Source organism: Talpa occidentalis, unplaced genomic scaffold (genome assembly GCF_014898055.3).
Source record: "Talpa occidentalis isolate TD23 unplaced genomic scaffold, MPIMG_talOcc4v2.1 talOcc4.16, whole genome shotgun sequence".
In the NCBI taxonomy this organism is placed as follows: domain Eukaryota; kingdom Metazoa; phylum Chordata; class Mammalia; order Eulipotyphla; family Talpidae; genus Talpa; species Talpa occidentalis.
The window spans coordinates 65,995,444-66,017,306 of NW_023601653.1; the positions used below are offsets into that span (position 1 = coordinate 65,995,444).

Here is a 21,863-nt window from a genome sequence, read left to right on the forward strand (position 1 = left end):
CCTTTACCGAGATTACTCAATGCAAAATTGTTAAAACATTATCATACTTTATCTATCTATCTATCTATCTATCTATCTATCCATCCATCCATCCATCAACTACTTCCCTATCTTTTGGCAGCTTGGGAAAGTATAAATTGATCAACCCTCATTGAATGAGAATCTAATACAAGAGTTAGGGAGCTCTGTAGGCTACAGACCTTTACTGCTCTGAATACTGTCCTGTTGAGGAAACGTTGTGTCTTATAATTCTTGAGACCTTTTACTCCTCAGTCTTGTCTTTAGACCTAAATTTTATTAACAGCTACTGACCATAGAACATTGCAATGTTTTTTGCCTAAGGTCAAGAAAGAGGCTCAGGGCCCTTTCAATGATACTTAGTAAACCTGAGTTTTACATGTCAAGAAGTGATCAACTTGTCACCTTCCGTGTGTTCAATAAAAGTGAGAACCCAGGGCCTCCCCTGGTGGTGCAGCGGTTGAGCGCTGGACTGCGAGGCTGCCCGCAGCCTCTGCAGTGCCGGTTAGTTCCCCAACCGCCAGCGAGGGTCCCACCAAAAAAAAAAAAAAAAAAAAAGGTGAGAACCCAGTTCCACCCAACAGCTCACCACAGAGAGACTATTTCCAGCTATGAGGGGTGGACAAGCCACAGTGCAAACAAGTTCCTTTCAGCTCCCACATGAGGTTCCTGCTTCAGTCCATGTGACCGGACAATTAGTGAGAAAAGATATGTATTAAAGACTGAAGTATGAAATTTTGAAACAAGTGAAAGTGATATGTTTTCTTGCTGATTTTATTAATCTTGCCCTACTGCACTCAATTAGAGAATGCCAATTTATGCAAAATATATGTTGCTAATAAAGTCACTAATGTTTGGATGCTTCTTTTCCATGCAGATATATCACTTTATAAAACTAGACATCTGGGTATGTCAAGGGCCAAGAAAGTTTTGAACATATCAAAATTTTCAGATTGTTTTATATTTTTCATTGAAGTTTGAATAAGCTGTTGTGGAATATGAAGCAGAATTGTCACTTTGGTTGTAATATTTATCTCTCTATTTCTGTTAATGGAAACTATTGTCTTGTTGCTTTTAACACCTTGTAAAAGGAAACTTTCCTGTGTCATGTCTATGGTTATTACTCCTGATTGAACTTGTATCTGTCAGTTAAAATTGCCAATGTACATGATAGCCTATTTAAGACAACAGTGTAGTGCACTAAATCTGTAACATAATGTACCATGTCAAATTATATAATTTTTAAAAGTTCAAGTTTTTACTTAGTATATAAAACATTTAGGGAAATTTATAGTAAAATAGTTCATTAATAAAGATAAATACAGACATCTATTTCTGCAAAAAAGAAACATGTTTCTGCATATATGACTAAAATTCATATTCAATGTTCTTAACATGTGATACATCATTGAAATTACCGAATAGATTCATATTTTGTGTCTTAGGTGACTAAAAATGAACAAAAGCATCATAATTCTAACACTTGATTTTAATATGTAGTAAAATGTCATTTTATCAATTGTTTTATTTAACAACTACTTAGGATTATTTGAATCTAATAATTTTAAGTGAATTCTATCACTTGATTAAAAATTATGTAGTGGCCTCCCTGGTGGCACAAGGGGTTAAGATGCAACCTACAAAGCTATCTGCAGCCACTGCAGCATGATTTCGATCCCGGTGGCCAGGGAGCAACCCACATGGCACAGCTGACCTCTCCTGTCTCGCTTGCTGCTCCCCTAGGCAGTGTATTTCAGTAAATCCACCTATTCTCTTCCCCACTCTGTCTCTGGTGAATCCTCTCACTCCCCACACCTCTAGCCTGTACCCCAGTTCTTGCATGCATAAATAAATACATCTTTAAAAATAAAATAAAGTAGAATTATGTACTTGTTTTTCACACTTCTGAAATATCAAGCAGAACCATCTTAGAAGTCTGACTATAAAAATTCATTTAGTCCTTTAAGGAAAGAAGATTCCACTGTACTCGTTCATGCTCCCCTGACTCTCCCAGCTACAGGAAAAGCCAGAACTTTCCCCATAAAGTTCCATTGTTTTCTGGTGTCAGGAGATGGGAGCTCTACTAACTTGGGAAGGAAACACTGTGCATCATATTTCTGCTCTGAAATCTCCTTAGGTGTATACACTCCATAAGCAAATTGACACACATACACACACACACACACACAATCAAGAATAAACTAGAAAGATAAATGTCAGGATTCTTTTTTTTTTTTTTTTTAAGATTTATTTATTTTTTTATACAAGCACTGGGTACAGTCAGAAGCACGGGAGGGTGAGAGAATTCACCAAGTCAGAGCGGGGAGCAGAGCAGGCAGAAGGACCGAAGTACACTGCTGAGGGGAGCAGGGGCTGGCAGGAGAGGTCTGCGCGCCATGTGGGACCCTCCCCCGGTGGCCAGGGAGCAGCCAGGGATCGAACTGGCGCCACAGATGCCGTGGGCAGCTTCTCAACTCAGCGCTCAAGCGGGGAGGCCCAGGATTATTTTCTTATTAAAAGAAAATTTGGAGCTTGAGTTTCAATGGCAGGTATTTAGTTAACTCACAATACCAGGTGTCCTGAGTCACCTAAGCAGCAATAAGTATGTGAATCTTTGTGTCTCTGGGCTGCAGGGTTCAGATTCATTTTATAATGGTTAACTCTATTTCCAAACAGGGATTTAGAAAATCCCAACTAACTTTTTAATGGGTCAGACTCACTCAGCACCAAATTGTGGAGCTAATTTGTTTATTTCTATAATTTGTTAAGTGTCTGAGAGTTTTGTGGGTGTATTTCCTTTTTGTTTTTTCTTTGAGCTGAACCTTAGATATGACATCAGCTATTCACTTTTCATAGACCTGCACTGAAGGTCAAGCTTGGGATGTGAAATGAAGAGAAACAAAACAAAAATAATAACAATTTATACCAGTCAGCTCAAAGGATGAAAATCTTTTTGTGTTATACAGATTTCAGTCTTGCATGTATTTGATAGCAGTATGAGTGGTCGCACACACACACACACATATTCTTTCTTTCTCGAATTATTGTCATCACCCTGTACAGTGTAGGGAAGGGGGAAAGTTATAAAATGAAACCCATTATATTTGTAAGAAACATCTAGCTCACTTAACAGTTTAATATGGAAAAATTCAAGTCTATTCTGACACACAAACCTTTTACATTTTAAATATTCATTCTTATTTCTCTACTTCTACCAGTCAGTGAATTGCATTAATGTCTATTTTTTATCTTACTGTAATAAATATATAAACTTTAAAGCAAATATATAGTTGTTGATAAATTTATGTCTCTGCTTGGTCCACTTAGTTTAAGCACTTAAAACTAATTTTATTTAAGATTTATTTATATATGCATGCAAGAGCTGGGGTGTAGGCCATAAGTGCCGAGGGTTGAAAGGATTCACCAGAGACAGAGTGGGGAGCAGAACAGGCACAGTGACTGAAATACACTGCTGAGGGGAGCAGCAGGAGAGTCAGGAGAATTCTGTTGCGCCATGTGGGTATCTCCCATGCCTGGGATTGAACTCATGCCTCAGTGGCTGGCTACAGTGTGATAGCACTGGGACTTAACCCGTGAGCCAGCAAGGAGGCCTCATACCAGTTCATTTTCAATAATTAATTTAAAAATTGAATGGAAGTTAAATATTTGAGGTGAAAATTTCTTCCTTGAAATTTATTTTATCACATTTATTTATAGTTTTCTCACTTACTTAGTATTTTTCTAAATTGATTATGCAATTTTATAAGGGTTATTGACATTTGCATACATTATTTTCTGAATATATTTTCCATTTACTTAGTAGCTTAAAATATATATATTGTCCTACAGTTGATGAAGAAATGACCCATATTAATTAGTTTAAAAATCTTTGAAAATGTTAAAGGAGAGTGTAAAGTGAATAAAAATTTAAACTAAGCTAAGCTTAAACAACTATAGAATTATGTCTAAATTTTCAACATCATTATTTTTAATAAAGGCCTATAACTTTTCCTTATTTGAATTTATTTATGAAATAAATTTTCATTTAATGTGAATATACTTTTCTCTTTTCTTAATTAGTATATATACTCCGAGCAAGTATATATCTCCCAGCAAGTATATATCCTTCTGGATCCAGTGATACAGAAGGATTCTCACTAAAACTGGACTCTATAAGCCAAGAATTAAAATTAGGACCCTTGGGCCTTCCAGGTGGCCTAAGGGCTCAGTCGCAGCTCTACCTCCATAACCGCTCACTACAATGGCCTGAGTTTGATCCCACCCCAGGGAGCTAACCCACATATGGCACAGCAGACCTCTCCTGACTCACCCGCTACTCCCCTCAGCAGTGTATTTCTGTAGATCTGCCTGTTTTGCTCCCCCCTGTGTCTCAGGTGAATCCTCTCACCTCCTGCACCTTTGGCCTACACCCCAGTTCTATGCAAAAATAAATAAATTCTTAAAAAAAATTAGAACCTAGGTCCAAAAGAGGATGTAAAGGTTTTAATTCAACTTTGTTCAGTAAAATCTTTGTCAAATTGAGAAACAATGATGAGACAAATAACAGATGCTACCCAAATTATATCCATAAATATAAATATACTGATTATGTAAATAGTCCAATTAAAATATCTTAAGATATGAAATTTAAGAAAAGGATCAGAAAGAGCCATTTTTTACTCTTAGTAGAAATACATGCATGTCAGTAGAAGTGAATGAATAAAGACACACTACTAATCAGAAAAGAGAAAAACAAGAATATTACCTAATAAAAATAATTTTTCAAGAAGATATAACAATCCTACTTTCATGAATCCGATAGCAGACCTTTAAAATCCATGAAACAAAATGACACAGGTCAAAAAAGGAAATAAGACATAGACATATGTATAGTTTGGGGACTTGGAAAACCCTGTCTCAGTAATTAATAATATTACCAAAGAAATATAATAATTAAAATTTATGGAACCTACCCAGCAATATAACACTTCACCAAAAAAAAAAAAAAAAAAACAGTTGTTTTTTATTTCAAATGTGCACAATCTTTTCTGAGCTAGATCATAATCTGTTCCATAAAACAAATCTTAATAAATTGCAAATATTCAAATCATACTACATTTTATTCATAAAGAAATGACTAGAAATAATAAACAGTGGGCCTCCCTGGTGGTACAGGGGTTAATGATAGCACTATCAAGCTATAGCTAGCCATTGCAGCATGAGTTCAGTCCCTAGGCAGGCAGGGAGCAACCCACAAACAGGCCTCTCCTGTCTCTCCCGCTGTGCCCCTCAGCAGTGTATTTCAGTAGATCTGCCTGTCCTTCTTTCTGCTCTATCTCTGGTGAATCCTCTCACAACCTCCACCCCCACCTCTGGCTTGCACCTCAATTCTTGTATGCATAAAAATAAATCTTATAAAAATTATGAACAGTGTTGGTTATGTGTCGAAGACCAGCCTCGGCAAAATGTCGTGTCAGGAGTCCCTGAAAGGATGAGACGGTCTAGGCGAAACTTTAAGGGCTGAAAGGAAGGGAGTGAAGCAGATACAGACACTCTTCTTTTTGGTGCAAGTATCTCCTACTGAGGGACTCAGCAGGTCTTTATTTATTCATTTTTTGCAAGCAGTGAGATGACATCATCATATGCATAGAAGCAAAGCAGAAACAATCAGTGTAGTCTTTTCCCATGGACTACTGGCTCCTGCAGGTCTCAGCAAGACAGTAGCCTTCAAGGTTAATAGATAAAAAACTAAGCCTTACACTATAACTCATTATTTCAGCTAGACAATTACCTAAAACAGTTGATAGCCGCCAGTACACCCTTATCAGTTAAAGTCTAAGCATCAGAAGATTCTTCTTATTCATACGGCCTTGAGCCAGAGACCAGCTGCTTCTCAGCTCTCAGAAATTTTTCTACCTAGAAACTCCTTAACACAACTAACTTCATTTAAAAACTTTCCTAAGAAACTTCAAAGACAAGCAAAAGAAGGACTTGCTATAACCATTGTCCTGGGTTGCTTGTCAGGCGTGTTCATGTATAACAATCTCTTTCCCATTGTCAGGCAGGCCAAATTTACAGTGTTTAATTTTTAAGCAGGTAATTCTCTGTGCCATGTGCTTATAATATTCTTATACATATACTTTATTGTCCAATGTATTTTCTGAGAGTTTTTTTCTTATATGACCAATAACAAAAAGCAAGGGGATGCTTATAGGTTATAGATTAATATTCAGCCCCACGGTGTGAGGCTCTTTGGAAATCTTTGGTCCCACGGTGTGAGGCCCTTTTCTTAGCTGCTTGCCAGTGTCTTACCTGGCTGGGGCAGCAAGGCCCCATGCAATTATGCATGTTTAGTATGTGTGTATATGTAATGTACATTTATGTGTTTATGTTGGCAAAGAACTTTGAAAACATGTAAGAAAGATAGCTCCCTGTCTTCCTGGCTGCAGGAGGCTTGAATGGAGGCAGTTACCTTCTCATTATATCTTGTCACTAGTGTCTAAGTCAACAAATAAAAATCTTCATAAATATTTTATATCTTTACTAAGTGATCAATTTTTTTCATGATTTTATATTGTCATTTCATATTGAGTTAATACCCATTTCATACTGACCTACTTATTTTAATATCTTTTTTCATTATACTACACTCAGTTTTAATTTCCCCATTGAGTTACAAAATCTCTTTCAGTGAACAACTTTGAATAAGGTGTTTTTTTTTAAATTGCATTTGAATTGATTCCCAAAATTAGAATTCTGCAAAAGAGAATAAATGTTAGATATAATTTTCAAATATTGGTCTAATAGATTCAATACTGCAACAACCCATCTGTTTCTATTTAAACAATATTTGTAAATATGACTAATTAAATAATTGCATCTTATAAATAGTTTCATCTTATTATAGTTAGAGTTTTCTTTCTTTTTTTAAAGTGCGGTAACATTGGTTACAACACTGCATGTGCTTCAGAGGACTTTTTTCTCTTTCTTCCATTCTAGAAGGTTAAAAACTTTGATTTTTACTAGTCTGTAAATTTTGTGTATTTTGTCTTCTGGTGTAAATATAGCATCAGAATTTCAGGAAATACTTATGATTATTTATATTTATCAATTACATATTTATTTACCACACTTTATTTTCAATGTGAAATTTAAATAGGATATTAAATATTTGAGGTAAAAAAATGCTACTTCCTTTGAAATTTTATCACATTTGTTCATAGAGTTCTCATACTTCCTTATATTTAATGACACTTTATTATAGTTACCCTTTTCCCTAAATTTATTATGCAGTTTCAAAATGGTTGTTAACATTTTGTACATATTATTTATTTATGTGAATATCTTTTCTGTTAACTTAGTAGCATGAAATTGTCAAAATAAGGGAGGAAAGAGCACAAGAAACTATGGTGATGGTACATGGGTTGAATTGATGGTGGGAATTTCACCGGGACTATAACTGAGATGAAAAAGCATACATTGTACAAAAATTAAGAACAATGTAAAAAATATATTAAAAAAATTAAAAAAAATGATTATTTTCCTGCAGCTGATGAAGAAATTACTCGGATTTGTTAGTTGAAATCTTTAAAGATGTTAGAGGGAAAGATAAATTGAATACAATTTTTTTGTCTTTTAAAGTTCTTTTCATAAACAATATCAAACACATACAAAAGGGTATAAGAGAGCATAAAATATAGATTTTATAAACACATCATACCTGTATTAAACACTAGTTGCCCTCTCTTGGAATTTGTATGCCTCCCAGGCTAATGCTTTTACATTTTTATTTTTTTATTTTATATATTTTTAGAACATTTTTCATTTTTGTACAATGTATGCATTTTCATCTTGGTTATAGTCCCTGTAAAATTCCCACCACCCTTGTTTTGATCCTACTCCCTTCTCCCCCACGGAAGTGTGTCTCTGGTTTATAGTTTCTTGTTGATTTTGAGTTTTACTTTATGATAATTAGTCTTTTTTGCTGATCCTTTATTTGGGTCTTCTAAATTCCTGCTATGAGTGAGACCATCAGGTATTTTTCTTTATCTTTCTGGCTTATTTCACTGAGCCTGATCCCTTCCAGCTCCATCCATGTTGCTGCAAATGGCATGATTTTATCTTTTTGATTGCTGAGTAATATTCCATCATGTATATGCACCACATTTTCCTGATCCAGTCATCTATATTTGTGCATTTGTGTTGATTCCAGGTTTTACCTATTGTAAAGAGTGCTGCAATAAATATAGGGGTACAGGTGTCCTTTTGAATTAATGTTTTTGTGTCCTTTGAGTAGATACCTAGGAGTGGAATTCTTGTATCATATGGCAGCTCATTTTTTAGCAGATTGAGGAATCTCCACACAGCTTTCCATAGTGGTTGGACCAGTTTGCACTCCCACCAGCAGTGCAGGAGAGTTCCTTTTTCTCCACATCCTCGACTACATTTGTTGTTGCTAGTTTTTTTTTTTTTTTAATATGTGCCATACTCACTGGATTAAGATGGTATCTCCTTGTAGTTTTAATTTGCATTTCAAGTGATGAATACAATTTTAAACTAACATAAGCTGAAGAAATGGTAGAATGATCAAAATGCTTGAAATGTTTTCTATCACACAAATAATAAAATAATTTTGAAATATTATATTTGATATGAATGTGAAAAAGCATTGAGTAGTATTTTTCTGTTAGTTGGTTGTACATGGTTGGTAGGACTGTTTCTTGAGGCATGATGTCCATTGACAGAAATGCTGAGGGACTGAGACAGGCAGCGCATGCACCACCTAGTGATGACATCCAGCACCTGCCTAGACTGAAAGGGTGACCAAGAGACATCACAAAAATGCCAGAAAGAGTATATGTAGGCTACTATTGAATTTAGAATGTCATAAATTACACTGAAATTAATAAAAATAATGATACAAATTCTGTAACAGTAAATGATAATTCAATTATATCTGTGACATTACAAAGACTGAGGGAAAGGGACTGCCATTATGCAAATATGTTGGGTATCTTGTGTTCCTTAAGACTGAAGAAAGATCCAATCTAGATGATGATGCAGAACTAAACTGAGCAGCACTAAGAGTTTCCTGTGTTGTTGCACCCAGAGCTCTCTTATTCTTGACCTCTGTGCTCACCTATCAGAATGTTTCATGGGACAGTCAAAGGCATTATTAGCCTGTGCATTTCATTTCTCTCTTATCTTCTGTTCTAGTCTGTAGTCTCATACTATGCACTCTCAAAAATTTTAAATTCCAACATCTTTAATAAGACTTTGCATCTGCTTCTTCTTAGGATATAAAGACGGACGCTTCAAAAGATCAGACATTTTCTTCTAAACATCAGGTAATCATAATTTCCTCGCTATTCATTCTATTTCTCAACAAGTATTTGTTCAGAATTTTGGGGAAAATGAGGCTGAAAGAAACTGAAGGTATATAGTCAAAGATAGATTGTTTATTCAATATTCATATATATTTATATATTTTTTTCTCACAATAATACTTTGGTACACTGAATTTTTAAGCCTTTATATGGGTTTTTATGTGTGTGTAGATGTGATTTGGAAGAAGAAGAAATAAAACTATGGGTCACAGAGTAGGAAAGGTCATGCTAGGAAGGATAGCAGGTGTGTTTAAGAGACTTTAAAGCACCTATTTTAAATATTATTTATTTTAATCACTTTATTATTTCACTTATTATTTGCTGTAACATTTTATGGCACTTAGGATTTGTTAAGTTATATGGAATATGTGCTTAAAGAAAGCAAATAAGGAAATTCAAAATTCAATAGGATAAATCATAATTAATCTTCTGTAGGATATTTCTTTTGATTATGGGAACTTGGGTTTATTATCTTCTAGCTGAGAATAAAAAAATCTCACATCTATTCCTTTCAAATTTTCTAAAAAGTTATAATGAGGAAAATGTTTTTCCAGATTTCATCATAGCTGGGCTTAATTTAGTATATAATATATTATCTTTTAAGATTAATTGTAACTTTTTTTGATGCCACATGAAGAAATATTTTTTGAATATTTATATTTATGCACACAAGAGCTGGGGTACTGGCCAGAGGTGCGGGGGTTGCGAGGATTCACCAGAGACAGAGTGGGGAACAGAATTGGCAGACTGACTGAAATACTCTGCTGAAGGGAACAGAGGGCAAGTCAGGAGAGGTCTGCTCTCCATGTGGGTTGCTCCTTGGCAGGCCACGGAATCGACACTGCTGCAGAGGTTGTGGATTGCTTTATACATTGCATCTTAAACCCTTGAGCCTCCAGGGAGGCCCCAAGGAATAATTTTGACAAAATAAAGATTAGCAAAATAGATCAAGGACTTCATAATATAATGGGGAGAACTTAATAACAAGATGAGGAAAGATATTTGATAGAATGATGACAATTAATGGATAAAGAGAAAAATTGGAAAAGATTTGTGCTAAAGAATCTGCAAGTTTTATTTTAGGTGGTGGAATTTTATTTATAAATCAAATACACTAAAATTATAATGAATAAAAATAGGAGGAAAACACTTGATAAAGAAGACTTGGAATAAAATATACAGGTTGGAGAAATATATTGACAAAGAAGAAGTGTATCACTGGAATTATGGGGAAAATGGGGGAAGATGGCAGCAAAGGGGAGATTGAGAAGGAGGCAGGAGCAGGGAAGGTGTGGAGGGACCTGGGTGCAGGCTGTGCAGACAAACTGATTCCGTGGTTATCAGCACCGAAACAGATCACCTGTTGCACTTTTACTAATCAGTGAGTGACATGTTTATCATTTATAAAGATTTATAATTTTCCATAGGTTATTCTTGTGAATAGAGAACATTAAAGAGTCTAAAAAAGATATATCATAGCAGCTTATGAATTGAAAAAAAAGCATATTTTTTCCTTCCATAAATATTTTCATGTCTAATATTATATCTAAATTCCTAGGTCTTTGTATTCATTCCTAATACTGGTTTATCCAACACTAATTTTACTTACTAATTTCACAACTGACACTTATTGAGAATATGTTTTTCCTGTCATTTTATCATCTTTCTACATTTCAGTAATGAGTGAAGTTGTTTATTCAGATTTGCGATTCCAGCATCCCTCTCAGCAACAGAACAATCAAGAACTTGAAACACGTAAAAAAAATGCTCCATCAGATTGTGTGAATGAAGGTATTTGTGTTTTCTACATGTTCTTTCTAAAAATTATATTAAAAATATACAAGATTGTGCATTATCATGCTCCTCCACATGAGCACACACAAAATTTAAGTGCTAATCTTTTAAAAAGCAGGGAGCATGGCTAATAAGGAAGCATCTTCTAATTTTACCTATTTTATTTTTAACAATTTTTTAAAACTATACACTAGAAACTGCCTATAATGATACAGAAATCATTGCATTTTGTTCATTCCTACTGAAATATTCATCTGACAGTGTGTGTAGTTACTGTCAGACTTATATAGGAAAACTTTATTAATGAAATTATTGTGTGTGGGTGTGTGCATGAATATTCATACTTCACAATTATTTATTTTTAAGTAAAATGACATTAAGTTTTTCTCAATTTATAAGTACTTTCTCATATGTAAATCAATACTAAAAGTTTATTTTTGATTTTTGGTAAGATTTTTTAAAATTTATTTTTGCATAGAAGAGCTGGGGTATAGGCCAGAGGTGTTGGGGTGAGAGGATCCATCAGAAACAGAGTGGCGAGCAGAACAGGCAGATCTACTGAAATACACTAGTGAGGGGAGCAGTGAGTGAGACAGAAGAGGTCTGCTGTGCCATATGGGTCAGCTCCCTGGCCTGGGGTCAAACTCAGGCCACTTTGCCCAGGACTGCCTGCTAGGTGGAAATGTTGAGACTAACCCACTAGGCCATCAAGGAGGCCCCAAGCTAAATTATTTTTATACTTAATGTACAAATATAGGGACCTGATGATTGAAATAGCATGTTTGAAACTTAAAGTCTGTAATTGTTGAACAAAGTCAGTAATTGTTGACATCTGTAATTGGGAAGCTTAAATTCCTCTCTCCTCTAGAGACCAGTAGCTCTCAACTAATCTACAAAGGAATTCTTGTTTTTCTGCCTTTTCTAATTATAACTTTAAATCCTTCCTTGATGTATAGCTTACTAGACACACGCAACTAAGAATTGACAAATGTGATGATAAATATTTAACTTCATATTGTGAAATGAAGATTTATCAGTGTTTCTTAATGTGTTAGTCAGAGATAACTTCTGGCCTTCAGGTTTCTCTGTTTATGAGGAACAGGCAATGTTTATTCTAAGAATGTGGTGATGTTTTTATGTACATAAAAACAAATCATAGAACTTGATTAAAGGCTGGAACTTTTAAGAAAAAAGTTATTATTGTTCTGAAAGTGTTACATTATAAAAAATGACAAGTCATCAAAATGAAAAATGAAAGAAGTTATACTGACAGTAATTGTACCACTAAAATAATATATATGAAAATTGAATCTATATCTTCTAGACCATTTTTGTGTATGCATTTGTACATGAGGTAATAAAAAATAATTCAGGTTCACAACCTAGCTCTTGTTTCCATATGACATAAAACACATATTTTCCATACTTTCTAAATATTGGAGTGTCTTTCAATCCATTCTACCTTCTTATCTTTCATTTTTCCTTTTACACTAGGGATGCCTTCAGTCTTTTGCCTTTAAATATCAGCTACATGTTAATTAGTCAACATCTACAAATACATCTTAGATTTCTCCCTGGAACTTCAGACTAAAAATATACAATTCTCAATTCAAATCACCTATGAGGCTAGTAGGAATCTCAAACATATATGCCAAACTGAATCCTGATATGATCCCCCTAAATGCTCACTTAGGCTTTTTCCCCTGGCATTGGTTACCACTTCATACAATGGTTCTTCACATTCACAGACTTGAAACCCCTCTTCGATCATTTCATTTGCTGAAAATCTGCATCAGCAAATCCTGCCAGCTTTTATTTTAAAATGTCAGAATTTCTCCATCAACACTTGCTTCAAGCTGCCAATCACTCATTTGTATTACTCCGGTAGATACTTACCTTGTGTTGTCCTTCATCCTGTCCTTACACCCCTTTCTACATTTACATCTATTTTGTACCCCATGTCTGAGGCGACAAAAAGAGTGATCAGGGATCATTTTTTGAAATAAAGCCAGATTGTCATTCCTGGTTTAATCAGGGGAAAAAACAAACTCAGACCTCCCTGGTTGCCTGAGGGTTAAGTTAAGCACAGCACTGTGAAGCTAAATGCAGCCTCTGCAGCACCAGTTGCATCCCTGGGCGGCCAGGGGATGGAACTGGCACAGCAGACCTCTCCTGTCTCACCCCTGCTCCCCTCAGTAGTGTATTTCAGTCAGTCTGCCTGTTCCTTTCCCCACTCTGTCTCTGATGAATCCTAACACCACCACCACCGCCCCCCCCACCCTAACCCCGTACCCTGGCCTGTACCCCAGTTCTTGTATGCATAAATAAATAAATCTTTAAAAAAGAAAAGAAAAGAAAAATCCAAACTCTGCTCCCACATCCAGCATATACAGCTCCTGCTCCTATAGGGCATTTACATTTAATGCTTTATTGTTCATTACATAAATCAGGACTCCTGTAAGCTTTTAAACTAATGTGTTTAACTCTCTGAACAAATCTCATACTTTAGGCACTATTATCACTATTTTACAGATGCAACTATGACAAGGAGAATTTAAGTAAACTGTCCAGTCCATGCAACTAGTAAGTGGCCTCAACTCCAGTCCTTTGCTTTCTACCTCAGTGCTGCACTGATGGCTAATTCATGCCTGCATGCCATGCACAGTCTGTCTCAAAACCCTTTTTAAAAATATCTACTCCATCATTTCCTTCTCTCATGTTCTGACTCTTTGTGTATGTTTTACTTTATCTATTGGTTTGTAATAGGGCTTCAAGATAGAAGAATGTTCAGCTACCCAAATGACTATCATCCCTTAATAAAAGAGCATTATGGAAGCTAGAATGAATTTAATATCATAGTTCCCATTTATATTTTTTATGATTTATTTATTTATTTATACAAGAACCGGGGTACAGGCCAGATTTGCCAGAGAGTGAGAGGATTCACCAGAGACAGAACGGGGAACAGAACAGGCAGACTGATGAAGTACACTGCTTGGGGGAGCAGCGGGCGAGACAGGAGAGGTGGGATGCTTGCCAGCCAGCTGGGATCGAACTGGCACAGCTGAGGCTGAGGATAACTTCACAGTGCTGCACTCAACCACCAGTGCCACCAGGGGAGGCCCCATAGTTCCCATTTCATGAGGAAGATCTCAAGTTTATTGCAATTAAGTGAACTCCTTTAATATCAAACATTGCCCAATGTTACCTACACACGTCTAAAATAGCACAATGAAGGAAGCTAAAGAATTTGCAAAGGACTCAATTTTATGTTTGTATAATGGAGCGTTTATATACAAATCATAGTAATCTTTTTCACAACTGTCTTCATTTTCCATTGTCCAATTCTTTTACAAGATACATGTTTTCTCAAAACTTCATTCCAGATCTCTTACTAATTTAAATAACATGTACATTATTCTTTACTACCCAGTAGTTCAACTTACCTCTTTATTATGTATATTAGTATTTTTTTGTGTTTTCTTTTGACTTTTTAAAAATATTCACTGACTGCTTAAAACAGCAATGATAGAAAAATCACAAGTCAAACATGGGAGGGGAAGAGCTGTCTTTAGATATAGGATAAGGATGGAAAGTAAAAGGGAAGAGAATATCCTCTTGGTGTTGGGGTTGAAGAGGAAAAGGGAGGGAATAGTCACAAATATAAATACGCTTGCCATGGTGATTACACATCTTACACAAATTTAATGCTTGAAATGCAAGAAATGACATTTAGTAAGATAAATTCAGGTTGGATCAAACCAACTGTTTTTGCCAATCCTACTCTGCAATTGATTTTAGTGATATTGTTGGAGTCACTGAAAAATTAAAATTCAAGAAATGCAAATTTGACAAACATTTAGGCAGATGTCACCAGGTGTATTGTTCTTTTTCTCTAGACCATCCTGCTCCATCTTCTTTGTGGAAAATCATTGCAGTGATTCTGGGGATCATTTGCCTGGCTCTTCTTTCATCTGTTGTATACTTAACAATGTGTAAGTCACTATGCAAAATAGAAATACATATTTTTCTACTTGAATAGTGACATCTGTTGATGATAATATATTTTTGACATGCTTAATAAAAAAAACATAATATTCTCTGTAAAGTCTGAAGATGCTTCCTCACAGACTTATCATCTATTGTTTGTTTTACAGTATATCATGACCCTTACTTACTGCCTATTTATTCTCATTTTTGCTTTACCAGAAAATCTTGTTCATGCTGTTGTGTGAACAGAATTTCCTTATGTGATCAATTGATGTATGGACTTTTCATGTTTTTATAGAGTTTGAATTTATATTTTTGTCTTTATTACATTGACTTCTTCAAGGCAAATAAGTTTCATTAGTTATTTTTTATGTAATACAGTGTATGCAATAGGATTCTCCAATTATTTTTAAAATGATCTTTCCAAATATTCTTCAGTTTATTAGTGCTTATTTAATGCAAAATTTATCAAGGAAATATCTGCTACATCAAGGAAGCAAATGAAACAGGTAACTTTCAAAGTCTCTGAGTCATCATTTTTTGTTGAGAGTAAAGAGAATTCACTTTGACTGAGCTGTTTTGCCTGAAACATACAACTGTATATGTGCAAGCATATATGACTGAAATCAACTGTTGGATGGAATTAGGAATTGGAATTGGGCAGTGTCCAGTCAGGCAAACGGAATGGATCTCCAAGGGCTTACACAAAATGGGGGGACTTTAGGGTGAGACAGATTAGACAAAGGTATTGATGAAAAGAGAGAAAGAGTATTTCAAGCAAAGCCACCTTCCATTACGTGAACTTAGCAGGGTCTCATCAGGCAAATGAACTCAGTGCAAGTGGTATTTTCATTATTCATTTTCATATTTCCTCTTGAGCACAGTATCTGTCACATGGGATTGTCTAACTATATTTCTCTTTGAGTTAAAATGAAGTCTCCAAATTCTCTTCAGTCAATCAGAACTCATTTAATGCAGAAGGACATCCAGCAAATATCTCCTACAACAAGGAAGCAAATAAAACAGGTAATTTAGGAAGTTTCTGTGTCAGGATATTATTTTCAGAAGAGAACAATAACTTTGTATGAGTTATTTTCCTGAAGAACTACAACTGTTTGTAGGGTTAGATTTTCTCTGTAAACTTGCACTGATAGTAGGGACTCATGTATAGTCTATTTCTTTTAATAGAGTGGAAATATCCTACTTGTTCAAAGGACTGGCACCAGCTTGGACAAAACTGCTATCATTTCTCAAAAAGCAAATATCTCTGGAAAGAATGTGATGGTTATTGCACAAATTTAATGTCAACATTTATTAAAGTGGATACTACAGATGAGATGGTAAAGACAAGATGTGCTTCCTAAAAATTTTGTGTTTGTTTCAGAAAATTTAAAAAATGACAGCAGTCTTTCAAGATTCAATCCTCTAGAAAATGTTCTATACTGCAGTCACCAGGAATCCTTACAATTTGACTATAACTTTGAATGTTAACTCTAAATATACACAACTGGCTTTTTTCAGTTTTTAGGAGAAAGCACAAATAATCTGTTTATTTGTTTGTTTTTTTAGTTTTAGAAGTTTTGCATGACTAGAAGTAATCATGCAAAACATAGTAATTTAGCTTTAGTTAGACTGTCGTAGCTTTCTGATGCTCAATTTGGAGTACTTTGCTTGTGTCCTATGTGGGTGAGGTCCATTCACTGGAGCTAAAAATGACATCTGTAAGCTGATTTGTGTCCCAGCAACTGGATTTCTACATGTTAATCTGGCCTCCTCTGTCATTACACACCTCCCAGCACCTGTTCTAGAAAAGCCTACCCTGGGCTCACGGCCATGAACTTCTTTATATAATAAGGGACCCTGTGCTCCTTTATGTCCTTTATGTTTCTCAAATTGCTTATTTTGTCTGTGACACATTTTATCTTCTCCACCTCTTACCACAAATGTCTACTTCTTGGTGAATGCATCCTCCTTTCTGAGTTTTTTTTTTAAAGATTTATTTATTTATGCATACAAGAGCTTGGGTTTAGGCCAGAGAAGCTGGGGGTGGGGGGTCCGGGGCGGTGAGAGGATTCACCAGAGACAGAGTGGAGAACAGACAGGCAGACTGACTGAAGTACACTGCTGAGGGGAGCAGCGGTCAAATCAGGAGAGGTCTGATGTGCCATGTGGGCAACAGCTCCCTGGCCTGCAGGGGATCAAACTCATGATGGAGAGGCTGCAGACAGCTTCAAAGGTTGCATCTTAACCCCTTGCGCCACCAGGGAGGCCCTTCTTTCTGAGATTTTAACTTAGAAACAATCCCTTGAAAAACATTCTGATCTTACCATGACTCATTAAAATCCCTGTTAGAATTTCTGTTCTTCATTGACCCAGTGTTTCCAGTCTTATGCCATGCTTCACTCCCTATTACATGGCTTAATAAATGTTCTCTCTCTTTTTTTGTTTTTTCTGGTGCCTAATTTAGAACAGAGTGTATAAAGGGAAGTTATACATGAAAGATAGTTAAATTACTTTGCTCCTGTTTCTTTGGTAACATCCTTCTTTCAGACTTATTTACCTCTCTCTGCAGGATTTTTTGTTGAAATTGGTGAAGATGCAAAGTTCTCAAGAATGAAAGTTCTTTATCCGTTTATACTACGACAGCAAACAATCAAAGTGTTTTTTGTTCGATGGTACAGATTTTGCCAAAGGCGGGTAAGTCACTTGCAGTTTCAAAATTCCAAAAGAGAATCTATTTTATTTCAAATCTAAATATGGACGGATGACAGATCTGTAACTAATACTCCCATCAGAAATCAACCAGGAAAATATACAATAAGTGGAACGAAAGAAATAAAATGTTACAGTAGTAGGACAAACATTTAACATTCATACGTCATTTGGATTGCTTATGAGGTATTACAATTCAGCAATTTATTGAAAGTTGTTGAATATAAATTTGTATACAAGAGTATAAGTCAGTGACTATTTTAATTATAGATTTAATGGTGTTTCACTCCAAGAAATGTGCTCACAAGGATATTATCTTGAAGCCCCTCTCTAAAACTCAACCAATAATTCTTACACTTTTCTTCCATAAATGCATTTATATTAGTATTTATTATAAGTCACACACTGGGTGGCTTAAAGCAACAGAAATCTGTTCACTCATATAGTTCAGAAAGCAGAAGTCTGAAGTTATTTGCAGACTTACATGGTTTTTTGCAATTTCTTTTCTCTTGAAAGAGCTGAAATTATCTAGAGAAAATAACAACTCATAATTAATGATGAACAATTTTGTTGTACTGTATGTACTATAGAAATTGATTCTATGTAAATATTTCTTTATATAGAAATATTAATATGTAAAGGAAACATGGTAAATCTCAAAGAAAAATGGAAGATCATAAATGATCTAAGCCAAGGAAATGGTAATTCTTGGAGTCATCCAAATATACACTTCCAACTTCACATTGTTTTTCCTCTGCTTCTTTCTGTGGTCACATCTTTCTAATAATAAATCATTGGATTTAAGCTCCAATCCAATAATATTTCATCTTGATACTTAATTATGTCCATAAAGATAGACAACATCACATATTGAAGTTCTGACATTACATACAAATTAAGGGACATTATTTAACCTCCTACATATATTTTCACAAGGATTGCTGGACATCAACTCATATTATTGCAGTAGGCTATTTAGAAGTAGACACATACAATGCATTCTGACAAATAATTCCATACAGTTACAATGTAATAGAATTTGAGATCCATTGTACTCCTTTATATACTTCAACATGCAAATATTTTCACCATGGAACAGGTTATTCTAAGGACTTCTTCCTATGTGAATCAGACCATCAATAGTTGACAGTGAGGGTAGAAAGAAGACATTTCCAAATACTGGTGATTAAATTAGCCAAAATTAATTGTTTGACTATTAAAAATAAAATCCTTCTACTATAATTAGAAAGATCAAAATCTTTATAAAGCTTTCCTAGAATTGTGATAGCAATTGTCTATAATTATTGTGCATGTACTTAACCATCTCACTGTCAGACTAGTCACATATTAGGGTTGAAGATGTTAAACAATTCAATCATTCTGCATAATCACCTAACCAATGTCTTAGTATTAGGTGCCTGTATATCCACTCCAAATTATACCCTATTGCAGACATCCTGACTTAAGATTTTTCAGTTTTACTCTGGTGTTAAAATCATAGGCATTGAAGAAACTGAACTTTGAATTTTGATCATTCATGATTAGAATAATTTTGTTATATCATATATATACATATTATTTAACACAGTGTACCAAGACAATTTGTAAACCCATGTGAAATTTTGAGATACTCTGACAATGTCTGAGGTCATGGAGTTTATATTCAGAATTCAAGGAATTGGTACCATCAATTCAAGATTTATTAATAAATTTTGATGACATATATTTAACATTTCCAATGTTGAAGAATTAGAAAAGTGGCATTTCTGCCTTTTTAACTTGGTAATAACATTATAGATTTAAAATACAAATGTTATATACTAAAAATTTAGCATTTAATGGAAATTATTTTCTCTTCTAGCTTTCAAATTCTAGAACATCCTGGAACTGGTAATAAATGCACATATATAGTGTATTCCTTCATAACTGCTGCAGAGTGCCAAAATGATGGCTATTGTACCTGCAAGAAGACAATTTACTAAGATCACATAAATACATGGGAAAGGAAAATAGAAACATCTAGGATTCTGCCTTGTGATGACTTCAAACTATGGGAAATATTTACTTTCCTAGAAATTGATATCTTTATTCAATAAATTCCATGCATTATCCTTTAATTTTAATTCATAATATGTACAGTAAAATAGAATAAAATCATGTTAGTAGCATTGGCAATAATACAAAAGAAATAAGGAATTTGAAGGAACATCATTGGGGCTGAAATAGTAAATAAAACTTTCCAAACTGGGACAGAGGTATTAAGTAATTTTAAGATGTTCTAATCTTCCAGTACTTTCAAAGTAGATCTTGTCACTCTATGTGAAATACACAATAGGTTATTTATAATACCAGTTTCTCTTTTTGTCTCATTATGATGTCTATGAGAACAATGAACAGTTAAGGTAAGAAGATAAAATTTCCAAAATCAAAGAAAAAATATTCTTTTGTGAAGACAAGTTAATGGTTAAATACAGTTCTACAAAGTCAGGAAAGATTAAACTTTGTTGTCACAAAGTTTTTGAAAATGCATAATCTCCACTGAATGGAAAAAAAATGAACAAAATGTATTGGATTTTGATTCACAACAAGGAATTTTCCTGCCATTTATCAGGCACTTAGCTGTAAATAATAAAATGCACACGGGTTAAAGTTAAAGAGCTGTCTGCTTTCATGGGGCTAAAATTAGAGGGAGAACTGACTTTGGTAATCACAATAAGTTCACAATGCAAATGAAGTAAGTTCTTACAAACAAGGAAATTAGAACTCTCAGTGTATGACAAAGACCTGTCTAGATAGAAAAATTAATGATGGGCCTCCCTGGTGGCACACTGTGTTGAGCCCAGGGCTTAGAAGCTGTCCACAGCCTCCAAAATGTCACAATTTGAAACCTGGCCGGCCAGGGAGAAACCCACATGGCATGAAGACCTCTCCTGTCATGCCCGCTGCTCCTCTCAGTGAATTTCAGTCAGTCTGCCTGTTCTGCTCCCCACTTTGTCTCTGGTGAATCCTCTCACCCTCCTGCGCCTCTGGCCTTTACCGCAGCTCTTGTATAAAAATAAATAAATCTTAAAAAAAAACAGAAAAATTAATGGAGATGATACTCATATAGTAGTGTATCCTCGGGCAAGTTAGGGATAACTAGGCAGCTTCTGGGACAGCTTCAAGTCCCTGCAGGCAGGGACTTCAGGAGAGTTATAGCAGGTTCCAAAGATAAGGGCAACAAATTCCAAAGGGAACCCCCAAGACTAGGGGTGACAGGACATTCCAGAACAAGAATGATAAAGAAAAGTATGTTAAGTTAAGGGCTGGGACACAGAGACATAGTTCTGGGCACAGAGACATTAAGGCAGTGATGAGCCCACTGAGAACCAACCAATCACCAGGAGTCTGGTGGAGCATGAAAATAATTAGGGAGGGTGCATAATCCCTGAGGCAGGACTCCACTCCACTTTGGCTTTTTGCCCCTCCCTGGCCTGGTCCAAGTGCCTGGGAGACCCACTTTATATCTGTTCCTTTTCTCTTTAATAAACTTTTTCTTTCTCTAAACAAATCTGCCTCTTTTCATTTGCTTGCCTAAGCGTCTGCGAAGTTCCTGCTGCGGCTTCGACTGACACAAACCCATGGTGGTCTAGACCATGGCTGGGACTCAGGGCTGCCACCACCACCTGGGATCATTCTTGCCTGGGAGCCTAGGCCTGAAATCCTGAAATTACGGTTTCAGTAGTATTTTTATCTGAGAATATATTCATTTGAGAAATGAATAATTTTATGCACATAAGAAAGCTGTAATCCACGAGTATGAGTATTTTCGATATAAACAAGCAGCGAGTGAAAAGGCTTGTTTTATAGTGAAGATGAGGGTTAAATCTTGGAGTTGGTGTGTGGGGTAGAAATGGTGTGATACAGCCCTGGGGGAGGGAAAACCAGCAAACACAGAGCTTAAGGACTGAAAAAGGCTTTGAC

The 21,863-nt window shown here is 35.3% G+C and overlaps 1 protein-coding gene across 1 annotated transcript; it reads left to right on the top strand.

Moving 5' to 3' along the window:
* The first annotated feature begins 581 nt into the window (after window positions 1-581).
* On the top strand, window positions 582-17,805 carry LOC129146022 (oxidized low-density lipoprotein receptor 1-like). The gene is made up of 6 exons (XM_054696772.1): window positions 582-745; window positions 9,315-9,365; window positions 11,082-11,195; window positions 16,143-16,214; window positions 16,377-16,528; window positions 17,761-17,805. Exons 3-6 carry the CDS (start codon window positions 11,084-11,086, stop codon window positions 17,803-17,805), a joined length of 381 nt encoding a protein of 126 aa, XP_054552747.1. The 5' UTR covers window positions 582-745; window positions 9,315-9,365; window positions 11,082-11,083.
* Window positions 17,806-21,863: the final 4,058 nt, after the last annotated feature.

Excerpts from the sequence above, each read along its gene's own strand:
- LOC129146022 (XM_054696772.1), top strand. The coding sequence starts at position 11,084 with ATGAGTGAAGTTGTTTATTCAGATTTGCGATTCCAGCATCCCTCTCAG. Across the intron at positions 11,196-16,142 it reads ATCAGATTGTGTGAATGAAG|TCAATCAGAACTCATTTAAT; the intron begins GTATTTGTGTTT and ends AATTCTCTTCAG. Across the intron at positions 16,529-17,760 it reads TGGATACTACAGATGAGATG|GATTTTTTGTTGAAATTGGT; the intron begins GTAAAGACAAGA and ends CTCTCTCTGCAG.